General features: G+C 45.9%; 1 protein-coding gene across 5 annotated transcripts in view; it reads right to left on the reverse strand.

The window, feature by feature from the left end:
• Nucleotides 1-15944, reverse strand: part of Plekhh1 (pleckstrin homology, MyTH4 and FERM domain containing H1) — a 67817-nt gene that overhangs the window by 31467 nt on the left and 20406 nt on the right. For 2 of the 5 annotated variants that reach the window (XM_076921863.1, XM_076921866.1), the window contains exons 1-2: nt 7888-7974; nt 7330-7499 (exon numbers count right to left, since the gene is read on the reverse strand). In XM_076921863.1, the coding sequence (XP_076777978.1) occupies nt 7330-7499; nt 7888-7897 (180 nt within the window). In that variant the 5' untranslated portion in view covers nt 7898-7974. Of the gene's footprint in view, nt 1-7329; nt 7500-7887; nt 7975-15944 lie in introns of those variants that run through there. The other 3 variants (XM_076921865.1, XM_076921864.1, XM_076921862.1) reach the window with 2 other exon arrangements.

A 15944-nucleotide genomic window follows, 5' to 3' on the forward strand; every position in this document is an offset into this window, starting at 1 on the left:
CCCAGGGCTTAGCGTGGAGTATAGATTTTCCCTCTGCTGGCACACCTCTGTGTGCTGTATGAGCCACTTACCATTCACAAGGTTCTCATGTCAAAGGTCCTGTGCCTTCTCTGAGATGGTGCCAGCTGCTTCCCCTCCCTCCCGTCCCAGGGCAACACATTGCTCATTCATGTGAGACACACCTCACCCTTCTCTTTGTGGCTGGGTAGACGCACAGCCCTTCCCTTTCCAAACTCCGGCCCTCACCCCACCGTTCACTGAGGACTTCTCCAGAAATATAACTTTGGATCCCTTGGCTTGATGTTTCTGAGACAGTAAGCAATTCCCCGTGTCTTTTCACAGGCATACCTCAGCTACAATTCTGCTTTCCTTGAGCAAAGGTGGGAAGGGAAGTAGAGAAGCTGTGCTGGTGTGGACCAGAGACCGCCACAGAGAGAGCTGCAGATCAGGTTTGAGGCCCCAAGGGTCTCTCTTCTGCGGCTGCCTTCCCTTGGATCAAGAAGTCACGGCTACTTTCAGTAGCCACTGCATCTGAGAAGCAGTTGGGGGATGCTTCTCCAGAAGTCCAGGTAAAACTCAAAGTCGCCCCCACAGGTCTCCCAACAGGTGAGAAGGACCAAGGGCGTGTGCACTTCCTCCCTTCACCCTCCACTGAATTGAGTCATCATAAACAAATTACTCAGCTCAAGCTAGGAGAGAGGGCTGCTTGTGCCAGACTCATTTAGGTCAAATGACATGGTCCTAGGGCAGTGCTCCCTGGCCTCCAGCCAGTCTCACACTGCACAGAACAGTTCTGCAGGGATAGAGGTAGCTGACCCGCCCATACAAATCTTCCAGGTGGCTGGAGGGAGGGCTGAATGATAGACAGTGGTGCTGACCAACTGAATATTAAATAATTGTCGCTTCAGCTCTGGGCAGGTTAAATCTCTTGAGATTCTGAAACCTGGAAGGAAGACGGAGGCCAGGGAGCTGCATAGAAGTACAGGCCTCACCATGTCATGGCTGTTGGACAGAAATGAAGGGCTTCCCGCTGCCCTGGTCCTTCTAATAGAGTTCCTGTTTGCCTTGGCTAACCAGTGTGGAGGGTTTTATCCTCCTGAAAGGATCTAATCAATGCAAAGACTGGGAGTATTCTGAATACAATGAACTGTTGAATGGGAAGGTCTTGGCTCCTTGACAAGTTTCCCAGATGGTTAGACTGTAGTTCTAACATCTGTTCTTGGCTCAAAAGCCATAGGCTTTCCTAAGAAAATGATTCACATTTACGACCTTCCACGATAACTGACATTTTCTAATTTTGTCATATGGAAAAAATTTGTCTTAGCCAGGCTGTGGTGGTGGCGCAGCCTTTAATCCCAGCACTAAGGAGGCAGAGGCAGGCAGATCTCTGAGTTCGAGACCAGCCTGGTCTACACCAAAGAAACCCTGTAAAGCCATCCAGAGTCAACCACCTCCTGTCAGCCACTGGCAAGCAGCTCTGCCCCATGGCTGCTGATGGTCCTCTGTTGCCAACCCTCCTGTGATTAACTTCTCAGGACACATGGCGCTCTAGGGAACTTTGCACTCACTTCTGTGCTTCTTTTGGGGTGAGGAGGAAGTCCTAAAAGTAGCTTCTGTAACATTAGATGATTTTTAAATATATAGAACTTCTTGTTTTCCCCTTTATTGAAAGGTTTATTGTTTGTGTGAATGTATGAGTGGCTTAAATACATGTGTGTGCTCAACATGAGTGCTTGGTGCTGTGGAAGTCAGAAGAGGGTGTCAGATCTCCTGGGTCTGGAGTTACAGGCAGTTATAAGCTGCCAGATATGTATACTGGGAACCGAATTCAGGTTCTCTGCAAGAGTAGCAAGTGCTCTTAACTGGAACCATCTCTCCAGTCCTCCCCCTTTTTAAAAGGAACTTTTGAGGGGCTGGAGATATAGTTCAGCAGTTAAAAGCATTCACTGCTCTTACAGATGACCTGGGTTTGATTCTTAGCACCCACATGGTGGCTCACAACTGTCTATAACTCCAGTTCCAGGGGATCCAAAGTCCTCTTCTAACCTCTGCGGGTGCATACATACATGTAGGCAAAACACTCACACATATAAATATAAAGTGAAATAAAATTTAAAAGAACTTTTATTTTGGTTCATAAGACTGAGACTCTACCTATGTAGTCCAGGCCATCCTCAAACTCACGATCCTCCTGCCTCAGCCTCCTGAGTGCTGAGATTAAAGGCCGTGTGCATCACTACACTCAGCTTTTGACAGGAGAAAAGCATAACGCCATCTGTGTGTCTTCTGTTGTACTAAACGGTTACCAATACTGGCCTGAATGAAGAGAAATTTTAAATGTTTGTTTTTATGAAGAGAGATTTTCTGCACTGCTGCTGGAGTGCTCGCTCGCAGGTTTAATCATGCTGACACGTTTAATGAAAAGTAGTGCACTTCCTAAGGCCCATGAAAAATAAGTTTAAACTCTCCTTTCGCTGATGCCACTGCTTCTCCACACCTCCATGAGGCACACCTGGAGCTGTGACCTCTATGGGCAGGCCACTCTGCATCTGGGTTCCCTTCCTCCTCTCAGAGGGTTCCCTAAGACCATGTCCTCAGCTGTCCTTTTGTGTGTGGGTCTCTCCTGATGTGCCAGCCAAGGCGGTGTCAGGTTTACGCAGCTGTCAAGGATTCACGTTCACCAGCTACAGTTACGACTCATAAGCTCCCTAGGACTTGGCTGTAGCAATCCGATGAAAAGCACTTGGCACCAATCTGGTATTCAACTCCTCATGTCCACAGCAACTTGTGACACATGGCAGCACCGTGAAATACCAACCCCACAGCAGTGGAGTAGCAGGCACTCTCCTACACCCAGTACTGCCTTGCAAGAGTAACCTGAGCTAAGACCTGAGCTGGGACCTGGGTCTCAACTGTCCCTCTGACAAGGGAGCTCAAGCCCGGTGTGGGGGTGCACTTAGGAAGTGGTGGCAGAAGCAGAAGTTCAAGGTTATCCTTGGCTACTTAGAAGTTGAAAGCCAGCCTGGGCTCTGTGAGACTGTCTCAAAACAACAAAATCCCCCAAAAGCTGCGGGTGTAACTCCGAAAAATAAAGCATTGCTTATCATGTTCAAAGCCCTGGGCCTGATCCCCAACACCCCGAAGTTCCTGCCCAACATTCTTACTACAATCTTTTACACACTGGACCAAACAGTACAGGTAGAAGCAAAGGTTTGGGGGCCTAGTTGATGTCCTCAGTGTGGCTTCAGAATACTACATCGGTCTCCTGAGTGCTGTGATCACAGGCAGATTTAGCCCCTGACTAGACTGTTTCCTACTTTTCACATACCAGTGCTACTATATGTATTTCTTATATGTCACGTATGACTGATACATTTAGATTTGTTTCTACCGTTGCATTTTTGCTCCTTCTGTAGTCCTCTCTCCTTTTGTTTGTTTTCTGAGCCAAGATTTCATGTAGCCCAATATGACCTTGCTATGATCCTTCTGCCAGGAAATCGGGAGGTGAATCCCTCCTGAGTGCTGGGGTTGCAGGCGTCCTCTACCGTGCCTGGCTTATACTCCCCTCTTCTGGACTTCCTTTCCTATTTACCATCTGTATCCAGGAGACTTCTTCATTCCATTTCCTCACTGTAGTGATCTCAGTTAGCGTATAACTTATTTTTACTCATTATCACTTTTATTATTCTAGACTCGAAGCTGATTACTGAGCCAGTAAGTTGGTGGTAGAGGGTTTGCGTAGCATGTATGAGGTCCTGGGTTCTATCCCTAGTACCACAACATGAGAAGGCAGGGGGAAGGACAGAGAGAAACAGCTGGTTTTTATGTGATAGGTTCTCTCCTCTGCATAATAATACACCCAACTTGTAGCTGAGCACATGGCTATTGAGAATAAAGACATTTCTCAGCCTTCTTTGGTGCTGAGTATGACCACGTGTCTAAGATTTGGTCAGTGGGATCTGGGCAGAAGGAACACAAGCAAGCTCTGGATTGTACACTTAGAAGGAGAGGGTGGGACCACGGGCACCAGGGTGAACCATCGTCCAGCTCAGGGCTGGACTGCCTCTGTCTGGGAAGTTACACATGACAGACACAAGCATGTGTCTGTCTAAGCTGCTGTTTGGTTCTGACAGCAGCCATACTGTTAAGTAACTAAAAACAGAAGACAGAGACGTTTAAGTTTTGTATCCTGTTCTCATTCCTTGTGTTCTCCGAATCTGTGGCTTCACCTCTCTCCTCAAGCTTGAAATGTTTATAGGCATTTGCTTTTCAAATAAATAATCCCTCTTCTCCGTGCTCTTCTCCATGGTTGTCAGGGAGTGTGATTTGGAATAGACCGGTTTTCAGTATCCTGTATTCACACTTTGCTCTATCGTGTGTGTGTGTGTGTGTGTGTGTGTGTGTGTGTGTGTGTGTGTATGTGTATGTGTGTGTATGTGTGGTGTTGTTTTCTTGGTGACTTCCTCTGATGTCTCTGGCTGTTCATACCTTCTGGGAGAGCACCTCCCTGCCATGCACAAGGCACTAAGTTTGATCCTAGTAACAGGCATACCGCCCGTCTTATGATGCCCAACCCGATATTTAATCTATCCACTGAAAAACTAATTTCAGTGAGGAGACTTTCTCAAAGGTCTATCTGGCTTTTAAAGTCAGCCTGGTCTCTTTGATACAGTGTTGTTCTTGTCTCAAGTTTTCAGTTTCTTTATTCTATCATCAGTAGGTTTTGTTTTGTTTTGGTTTGGTTTGGTTTTTTTCGAGACAGAGTTTCTCTGTGTAGCCCTGGCTGTCCTGGAACTCACTCTGTAGACCAGGCTGGCCTGGAACTCAGAAATCCGCCTGCCTCTGCCTCCCAAGTACTGGGATTAAAGGCGTGCGCCACCACTGCCCAGCTCATCAGTAGTTTTTAATGAATTAATTTACAGTTTCTTGTCCATGGTTGTATCATTGGAAATCCAACTGTCTCTTACATATGTGAATTCCTACTAACTATAGATTATCCCCTCGGCACTAGTCATTTTGGATTTTACATTCATCTTCACTAATTCTGATTCCTGGGGACTCCTGTGTTGAAGTCTTGTTTCTCCAAATCAATTGAGTCTGTTCCTACACGTTTCTCCTGTGTCACCCCTGACCCAGAACCCAGGTTCTTAAATCACACAGCTGTATAAATCCAACCGTAAAGCATGGGTCTTCCTAGAGCCTTCCGTCAGAGAAGCCTCCGCCATCTCCTGGTACTGGTGGGTGATCTTTTTTATTTAATGTATGTGAGTACACTGTAGCTGTCTTTCAGACACACAAGAAGAGGGCATTAGATACCATCACAGATGGTTGTGAGCCACCATGTGGTTGCTGGGAATTGAACTCAGGACCTCTGGCAGAGCAGTCAGTGCTCTTAATCACTGAGCAGTCTCTCTAGCCCAGCTCCAAGCAACCAAACCTCATCTGACTCCACAGATGTAAACACTCCAACTAGAAACCTTGTGTGACCACTGGGAGGCTGGGCACTTACAGTCTCACTCCTGCTTTGTCCCTCTGTCCCCTTCTCTGGGGAAGCGTCTTGCTGTGTTTCAGAGCTGCTTACTTATCTCTCCTTCCTCCAGAGTTACCATGGAGTCCATTTGAGGTGCTCTTGTTTTATCTGAGGCTATTTCATTGTCCTGCTTTTTATTTTAGAAGTCTTCCCCCTGAGATGTATTTCAGCCTACTTGGCTGAGCAGAGCCCCCTTAGAATTCCTTTCCCTTATTCCCTCTGCTAACACCACAGCCTAAGGCAAGGTCCTCAAACTTTATACTGACAAAGCCATTTCTTAGGAGCCTGTTAACCAGACATTAACAGCACTCCGAAGACTTAGGACAAGAGGGCTGAGCAACCCAAGAACAGACACCCTGAGCAAGCAACCCACCAGGTGATTCTGGCAAAGGGGTTCTGACCACGCCATCCTTAGATCCACTATCCTTTCCCTGAGGTGGCAGTGCCCACTGGCACCCTCAGGAACCTTATGCTGTCTGAACTAAGAAGGCAATGCCAACAGACTTAAGTTCAAGAGTTCAAGTCCAGCCTAGTCCAAGGCCACGCCCCAGTCGTGGGAATGCCAAACTGACACTACCCCCTTACTTTCCCAAACTCCAGGTTGCAGGGGCACCAGAAGGAGCAGGTCATTTGTTCCATTCTTTCCAGCTTTACTAGTCAAAACTTGACTTATAAGGGGTGAGCTGAGCTTTATCTTTGTACCAAGAAAGGACTAGCTGAGTACACTGATACGATAATCAGAACCATCAACAGAACAGTTAGCTGAGTCACTCACCTGCTGTGTACCCACAACAAATACATTTTAACTGCAAGCCTCCACTCTCTAAACAGGTTATACTTGCGAAAGTCAGCCACTTGAACGTACCTTCCCAGAGAAATGTGACCACAGTGCTCAGTCCTGCAGCCCAGCCTACCTAAGCTTAGAAAGATAACACACCTGTTCACATTACTTAATTTGTATCTGAACTCTTACGTAAGTTATCAGATACATCTCAAAATAACTCAGAGGTATAATAATGCCCTGGCCAGAGAGGTGGAAGTTCACAGAGCCAGGCACGTCTTTTTCCAAACCTTGTTTGCTGTAATAATGCCCAGGAAATCAGGCACTTTCTAAGACTCTTCTGATAATAAAGGATGGGCAGGAGGGTGGGGATTCCCATTGTCCTCCTAAAGCGTGGTCCAGCCCAAAGTGTGGGTAAAGTGTTAGCAGCAGCAGTGACAGCAAGAGAAATGATAAGGATGATGAGCCACTAGGACTCAAAGTGACAGAGAGCCAAGAAGACCCCCATTGTTCTTAATTTTTAATTGTTTCTGACAATCTCACTAAGTAGCTCGGGTTGGCCTTGAATCCTTAGAAGATGGGAGTGGTCTTGAACTCACAGAGCCCTGAGGGCCTCTGCTTCCTGAATGCTGAGATTAAAGCTGTGTGCTGCGCCAGCTCAACTGTGTCATTCGTTTGTATGTGGCACTGAGGTGGCAGAGCCAGGAGAAACGTCAGGTGACAGCTTCTGAGTTTTCATTTTTTATGGAAAAAATGTAGCAAAGTCTTAGGGAGCGAGTAAGCAAGAGGGAGGGAGAGAGAGAGAGAGAGAGAGAAGAAGAAGAAGAAGAAGAGGAGGAGGAGGAGGAGGAGGAGGAGGAGGAGGAAGAAGAAGAGGAAGAGGAGGTGGAAGAGGAGGAGGAGGGGGAGAGAGAGAGAGAGAGAGAGAGAGAGAGAGAGAGAGAGAGAGAGAGAGAGAGAGTTCTGCCTGCCCCTGCCCTGGTCATGGGAGGGAACTACCTGTTCTCCAGGGACTCACCTTGTCAGCCAGCAGCTCCCTTATCTTGCTGGCCTGAAGTCGGAATCGGAAAAGCTGTGTTTCCAGGGAAAGGCAACGCTTCTGCCAGTCTATGCTGGCCACCTCCACCTTGACTTCTGCCATGATGGAACCAACTTCAGATACTCCCAGGAGCTCCAAGATCCAGCACACTGAGAACGAAAAGATAAGAGAGTCTGAGGAGGAGAAATGTGAGGGAAGAAAAGGAGAGCAAAGGGCAGAGAAAACAGGGTGGGGATGAGGGTGGTTCCAACTCTCCCTACTGTGTCCCCTTCTCTCAGCTCAGGGCATCCAGTGCCAGGACCAGGAGGCTGAGCAGTTTCAGGACAAAACCCCAAGACACTTTAAGAAGAACTTGGTTTCTTCTGACTGTTGTCTGTTGACTGTTTTAATATATTTTAGTAAGTGATCCTTATGAAGAGTTTCAGGCTTTAGATTCTCTTAATTAGCATACAAAGCATTAGGTCTTATTTTCAAATGGAAGTGGCTTTTGTCCACTTCCCTCCTCCACCCCACTGCCCCACTTGGACCCATAGGCACCTTCTTCCATCTCCTGTTACGTGCTCTCGTGCCCACACCGCCACCTTCCTCAGCTCCATTCTTCCCTCTCTTGATCCCTTTCTAGTTTCCCAACTGTTGCTCAAACTCTCTCCTTGGAGAGATGTAAACAAACACCAACTCCCTCCTTACAAGGCACCAACCACAAGCCGAAGATAATTCCACCAAAGTCCAACTTACAGAACACAGGTAAAGGGTGCTTACAGGAGTGTGGATGACTACAAAGTCGTTTCACCCCAGCATGGATGACAACTTCCCTATAGCTGCATATATGGCATCTCCTCACTCTAGTTAACATTCCAGTCTATATACTCTAGCCCCACAAGGCCATGTGAAACGAGGGCAGGAGGTGAGACCGGAGCTTCAGGAATCTCAGGGGAGGGTCCAATGACTCTTCCCAGCCCCTCCTTCTGTGTGGAAACTTCAACAGTCAACAATCCCCATCTGGGGGGTCGTGGGGGTCACTTGCAAATAGTCACAGCTGATGTGATTAAATGAAGGCTATTAAACTTGGATGATGGGGCTCTACAAGAACCTATACCCCTCTTGCTCAACACACACACACACACACACACACACACACACACTCTGGAAGCTAAGATCCATGTGTGAGATAAGAAGAGGTAGAGTCTTTCTGAGACGAGGTCACCTTGCTTAATATAATAATTTTCAGATCTATCAGTTTTTCTAAAGATTTCACACTTACATTCTTATTTACTGCTGAACAAACCTCCATTTGGCATATACCACATATTTATTAGCCACTCACGGGCTGAACATTCAGGCTGGCTCCATTTCCTTTGTATTTTGAACAGTATACTGGTAACAAGGATGACCAAGTACGTCTGTGATAGGATATGGAGTCCTTTGGGAATATGCCCAGGAGTACTACAGCTGAGTCATTTGGAAGTTATACTCTTAATTTTTATGACATTTAAAAAAATAACGTGACTGCAATTCGTGGTGTCCATATACTTCTGGGCTTGGTGCCATCCACCAGAGCGTGATGCACCTACCAGGCCACACCCTCAAAAAACCTGATTCTCCCTCCAGAAGCCATCTACTGTGCATAGCTCCTCAGTTAGGAGTGGAGATTCATGAACACCTTCCCTGTTTTTAATTTCTTGAGAAACTTGCACAGTAAATTCTATATTGCACTAGTTTCCATTTATATTTCTGTTAGCAATGACTCTCCCTCTTTCTCCACATCCTCGCCAGCATTTGCCGTCGCCTGCTTTCTGGATGGAAGCTATTCCAATCAGATAAGAAGTGAATCATAGGGCTCCCTTGTTTTTCATTTAATTGTCTGCTCAACTGCCATATTGTCAGATCCTATCCTAGGCTCTGCCATTGAAGAAGGAGAGGTCCTGCCTTGAAGTTTTCCGTTATAACACACATGCAATCAATATGCTAAACAAATAGGAGCAGGGCGAGGGGCTGAGTATAGCAGAGGCGGGGGGCCTTGGTGTTTAAGAAAACCTTAGATTCCTCTAAAGTGAGCCACACAGCTAACTGGAAGCAGAGCTCCGGTTCCTGCTTCAGTCCTGACTCTATCTCGTCGATGTTAGATGGCCTGAGAGTGGACAGGAAATAGGCTTTTGGTTTCCTTGACACTTTTCTGTTTAGCTGGGATCTTGCCAATTGTCATCGGATCATCCTGACTGGGAACAAACTCTCATCCCCTTCAAGTCATAAGACGTAAGCCAGAAGACTTCTAGATGTTTTGCTCCAGCCTCTGGTGAAAGCTACCTTTCATAACCCTAGCCAGGGGAATTTACCCAGAAGCCCCTTTCCTGTAGTTTAGACAAGAAAAAAACTGGGTCAAGGATGAGAAAGGAAGCAGGCATGAGTGTGCCTGAGCATGGAGACAGAGAGTGAGCTGGAGAGGAAAGCTGGAAGGTGCCATCAGAATCAGGACTTGCAAGTATCCCAAGTAGCAAGTTGGTACTCTCAGCAGAAGGCATAAAGAAAGCCTGGACCAAACCATGATCAAAGGTTACCTGAATACTGAATCACTTTAAGAAATGACTGTTAAAGCCAGGCCATGATGGTGCAAACCTTTAAAACCAGCACTCAGGAGGCAGAGGCAGGCAGATCAGAAGCCAGCCTGCTCTATACAGTGAGTTCCAGGACAGCCAGACCAACACAGAGAAACCTCCCCCCGCCCCCCCAAAAAAGAAGAACTGTTAATAGTTCTAAGTTGATAGTATTCTTTAATGTCACCTGTTAATGTTAAGTATTATATATGCTTTGTAGGGAAAATGATGAAATATCTTATGGTGACAGAGTGGGGTAAAAACATATGTCAAGTCAGATCTGTCAGAATAGTGACAATTTGAGCTGAAGAGATGGCTCAGCAGTTACGAACACTGACTGAGTTTCTGGAGGACCTGGATTTAATTCCCAGCACCCACATGGTGACTCCTAACTATCTGTAACTCCAGTTCCAGGGGATCTGAGTCCTTCTTCTGCCCTCTGCTGATGCCTGAGCTTGGAGACAGGCACAGGGCGACATGAATGTGGTGCAGACTCACATGCAAGCAGAACACTCATACACATAAAATAAAAAGTTAAAAATATACAGCTGTGACCTGGACAAGGATAGCAGCAATAGACAAGATAACACGGAAGAGGGCAGCTCATGAGGTCTCAGCCCTAGACATGCCGAGAGCTGGAGAAAAGGTCTTCCCCAGGGAAGAGCACACTGGCTACACAGTACCAAATGACCAGTCCTGAAAACACATGCATATAAGTAACATATGGACTGAGGAGGTCATGTTCATAATAGAGAGAAATACACATATCGATGGGCAGTAGTAGAGCATGCCTTTAATCCCAGCATTTGGGAGGCAGAGGCAGTAGGAGTTCCAGGACAGCCAGGGCTACACAAAGAAACCCTGTTGTAAAAGACAATAAATATATATCATATATATATATATATATATATATATATATATATATATGAATATGTGTTTGTTGCTGGAAATCAAACTCATAATTTCATGTGTTCTAGAGACCCAGGAATGCTAGGTGCCCTCCCTGGCTCTCAGCTACACCTTAGCTCTAACTGCTGATGATTTGGGGAGCTGAGTGATAGATCTACGGAAGTTTGTTATACTGGTCTTTCTACTTGAAAAATATGCTTGGAAACTTCTATGATAAAATGTGTTGTGCTTTGAAATCCTCTCCTCTCATTCTTCAGGAGCCATGCAGCCTCTGCAAACCCAGTTACTTTCTGTGCTGTTGGCAGGTATTTACACTACCTGGGAGTAATAGTGAGCTTCTTTCATGGTTAATCACCAACACTGTTTCTCCCTTCACACTTGATTTTGATTAATAGATTTCTCCAAGTGTGGTTTTGTTTGTTGTTTTTAAGACAGGGTCTCACTGCATAGCCCTGGCTATCCTGGAACTTGCTATGTTGACCAGGCTGGCCTTGAACTCACAATGCTTTGCCTGCCTCTGCCTCAGCCTCTCTGCCTCAGCCTCTCTGCCTCAGCCTCTCTGCTAGCACTAAAAGTGTGTGGCACTGTAAGAAAGACACTACTGTCCATACATAGAAAGTCACTGAGGAAGAGAGTTTGAATAACTTCTACAGACGGTTCCATGGCCGGTCAGGAGTGGACTGGGGTTCTGGTTCCAAATCCCACTCAAAATCAAAGTAAAATTTAAAAAAAAGAAAAGAAAAAAAGAAAGAAAAGAGAGGTTGGTGGCACAGCGGTTCAGGACAGTGTTAGCACACCTGCTAGTCTAGCATACTTGAGGCATTCTATTCCTGATTCCACAAAGAGTAAGATAAATTGTTAGTATTTTCAAATGTCTTTCAAAACCTATGGCCCGGATTTTCCAAGGCATGTGGGGCTCAGATTTTCTGCCACCACAAGCTTCTATAAACACAGACACTTACCTCGTCAGTAGCCAGGAGGGAAAGGGCAGAACAATTAAGCCACTGATAGGTCTAGTGTCTGATTCTTTTGGTTCTGGGATCCTCTGAACACTGGACACATGACCTAAGCCCAGAAGTGTCATCCCAGACAATAGGGACATTGTGACCTCCCAGCCAGTCCCACTTCAAAAGACTGGGACCGACTGGAACAAGCAGGAAGACAAAAGACAAAAACAAAACATGACCTTATCTGAGCTAAGATCACTGCTGTAAAGACAAACAGAGTCTAGGAGAGCAGGGAGAAGGCTGGGAAGCTTCTTGTTTTGAGTCTCCTTGTCCTTCAGGGAAACTGTGTTTGTCGTCCTATAAACAGGAAAGGTGGTAGATCTGAGACTGGGACTTGTCTTGTTCTCTAGTCCAGGGCTAAGAACTAAAGCACCTTAAGCAAAGCCCAGAAGTTGAGAGGCAGGGACACTGGAAATTTGGTGACTTGAGTTTGCTTTAAATACTTAAGTCCTTCTTTTGGTTGTTCAAACTGCTGCAGAGATTCTGTGGGGTCTGGGAAATGCCAGATGATCAGTCTCCTAGAATTTGGGAGGAATGTTTCAAGTCCCTGCCTGGCCATGATATCTGAGATTATCCTTAGACTCCAGGGAGTGCTTTCTCCATTGGAGAATCTTCATGACTTCATAGTCGTAGACTATCACGTGATCTGGTTAATCCTTCTCTCCTCCTTGGGGATGCTGACGAGTCCTGAGAAGGCTGGGGCTCCAGCTAGGCTTGTCTTGGCACATGAAGGGATTTAAAGGTTTGGAATCAGTTCTAGAGTAAGGGTGTCTACTGCCAAGTCAAAGACCTGGAGGCTCTTCAGGCTAAAGCAAGTGGTAGGGCCTACAGCTGTACAGCAGATGTTAAGGGAAGATGCTAGCAAGATGAACTTAGCCTCCTAAGTGTTCCTGCAGGTGTACCACACACACACACACACACACACACACACACACACACAAATATGTTCAAGGATAAACAGAAAGGAATACTTTAAAAAATGTGTGTGTTCTCATCACTTTCCACTTTATTTATTTATGAGTTTGTTTTTGTTTTTTGAGACCATGTCTTTCACTGAACATGGAGCTCACTGGCCAACAGGTTCCTGGGATTCTCTTGTCTCTGCCTCTCCAGAGCTGGGATTTCAGGTATGTTGCCACGCCCTGTTTCGTTTTGTTTTTTAACTATAAGAATGCTGGAGTTTAAACCCAGGTCCTCATGCCTACCAGGCTGGTGCTTGACCAATCCAGTCCCAGTTCTTAACTTTTCAAAGCATCACAACGTGTGAACTTGTGAGAGAGCAAATATAATTATTCACAGTGAACACAAGAGGTAACTTGCACATGCGATCCGTTTAGAGTCAAACAAGAAAGAGCAGAACTGAGCCAGAACTATCCCAACACCTACAACAGTCCTCTTCCTGTGAAAATGCTTCAGTAGCGACGGTAGACATCAGTAGTACCTGGCTTGCCTAGAATAAACACATTATAGCTAAAGAAATCAACGAGACAGTTTGGGGATGTAGCATAATGAGCTGAAAACAGACCCAGCACAATTGGATTTTGTTTGATTTTTCTTCCTTCTCCATAGTTTTGTTGGGAAGCTACAACACACACAAGGAGTGAGGCGACTCACACAATAAATTCCTGTGTCCACCACTCGACAACAACTTCATCATCTCATGTCCACCGTCTGAAACCTGTTCTCTTGCTTTTACTAGGGCCCAGAAGGCCGAGTGCATGACAGATGGACCAGATGATCTCCAGGGCCCCACCTGCTGTCCTGAAGCTCTGCATTCCCAGCACCCTGGACACAGTGTCATAGAGGCCCACAGGGGCATGCTAGAGGCAAGGGCTGGGGCTAGAAAAGGTTGTGGAAAAAAGACACAAGACCAGTTTGGTGACTTTGGACTCAGTTTGTACATCATGGAAAACACAAACTTGCTATGAGATTGCTGGGGCGAATTTGGCCAGAAATCGACAAAATGCTGAGATTTAACTTAATTCAGCTAACTTGTGGTGATTCCTACGTGTGATATTTGAGCAGTAGGGTTGTTAAAGATCTTCTATCTTTCAAGCCTGCAAGTCTGGTTACTACAGACCCAGGACCACACAATGCTTCCAACAACATTACCAGAAGGTAAGGAGGGCCAGGCTTGGTGATGCACATGGGTAATCCCAGCACTCTGGAGGCTGAGGCAGAGGGTTCACTAGTAAGAAATTTTCAAGGAGGATGGGGAAGGGGAGGAAACAAGAGGGAAGACGGGAAGAGGAGAAAAGAAAGAGGAAGAAAGAAAGGAGGAAGGAAAGAAGGAAAGGAAGAGGAGGAGGGAGAGGGAAGGAGGGATGGAAGAAGTGAAGAAGGAGAAGGAGAAGGAGGAGAAAAGGATAATGCATTTCTGGAATGTGAGGATATTAGGGCCTGTGTTACTTCCATTTCTAGGGATGGGTGATCACCTAATCTGAGTGCTACTCTCTTAAAGGCCAACTGTAGGAAAGGAAGATCACCATGCCTCCTTCTGATGCATCTGGGAGGAGAACAGACATAGGGATCTCTCTGATCTCAGCTTCACTCTCTGAACAACAACAAACACTTCACCTCAGTTGGGTGTGAGCATCATCCCATCCTTCAGTGTTGGAGGAGATACAGGAACTCGGGAGAGCATGCCCTATCCCCTGAGAACCTAAGTATCAACAGAAGGAGGGAGAAACATCATAGCTCTGAAGATCCCAAGCTAAGACAGCCTGGGGCTGAATACTGGGCAGACACTAAATAATCCATTTGCTTAACTCTGCTGGTCCTCAGTTCCACTCTGAAATTGACAGCAATATTTGAAAGCAAGAGTGGTGATACCAGTTGAGACCTATAACGCTGTCAACGTTCAACTAACTTTTTGATCATTAAAACAGCAATCCCAAGCTGGGCAGGGTAGTTCATAACTGTAACCCCAGCACTTAGGAGGCTAAGGACAGGGAAACAGCCTCAAATTCCAGGACAGCCTGTGCTATGGAGTGAGACTTTGTCTCAAGCAAACAAAAGTAATTTCATCTGGGTGTGACTTCTCGAATTCCCAGTACCTGAGAGTTAGAGAGAGGAGGGGACTAACTAGGATAGCCTGGGGGAAGGTGTGGGGGGCAGCAATCCCAGGGTTGTGTGTACTTACAGTATGTGTGAGGGCCAGGGTTCTATACCTGTACAATGGAAAGGAAGGGAGGGAGAGGTAGAGGAGACATTGCACAGAATTTCCTTGAATTGTAAGAGTATGTCGGGCAGTGGTGGCGCATGCCTTTAATTCCAGCACTTGGGAGGCAGAGGCAGGCAGATTTCTGAGTTCGAGGCCAGCCTGGTCTACAGAGTGAGTTCCAGGACAGCCAGGGCTACACAGAGAAACCCTGTCTCGAAAAACAAACAAACAAAAAACAAAAAAGAAATTGTAAGAGTATTATAAGTCTGACCCTTGTTGAGTTTATAAGCACTCAATAACTGACAGTTAATGCTCCCCAGGCATATGAGGATATGTGGTTCATGAATATGCTTACTGGCATCCCCACATGGTACTTTTTAATAACCACATTGTCTTCTTATTTTTCAGTATCAAAAAGGAGTATAAGGTACACAGTAAAACTTCTTCCCGCCACTGAACTTCAACAGTTATTCGGTTTTTAGAGCTATCCAAAGTACATTTTTTTTCTAAGACAGGGTTTCTGAACTCACTGTAGACCAGGCTGGCCTTCAACTCAAAGAGATCTGCTTGTGTCTGTCTTCCATGTACTGGAATTAAAGATGTGCACTATCACCACCTGGCCAGAGAACAAGCATTCCTATATATGCTACGCACATACACTACATATAATGTATATGTGTAATATGTAATATATATGTGCATATCTATATATATATATATATAGTATAGTGTGTGTGTGTGTGTGTGTGTGTGTTGGTGTCCACAGAGGCCAGAGGGAGGATGGGGTATCATATGGAATGGCATTGAAGTCACCATGAAGATACTGGGAATCACACTCAGATCCTCTGCAAGAGCAGTAAGCCCTTAACTGCTGAGCCATCTCTATAGCCTGATACGCCATATTCACTGTACCTAACAGCAGAA

The sequence above is a fragment of the Arvicanthis niloticus genome, chromosome 23, assembly GCF_011762505.2.
Source record: "Arvicanthis niloticus isolate mArvNil1 chromosome 23, mArvNil1.pat.X, whole genome shotgun sequence".
NCBI lineage: Eukaryota > Metazoa > Chordata > Mammalia > Rodentia > Muridae > Arvicanthis > Arvicanthis niloticus.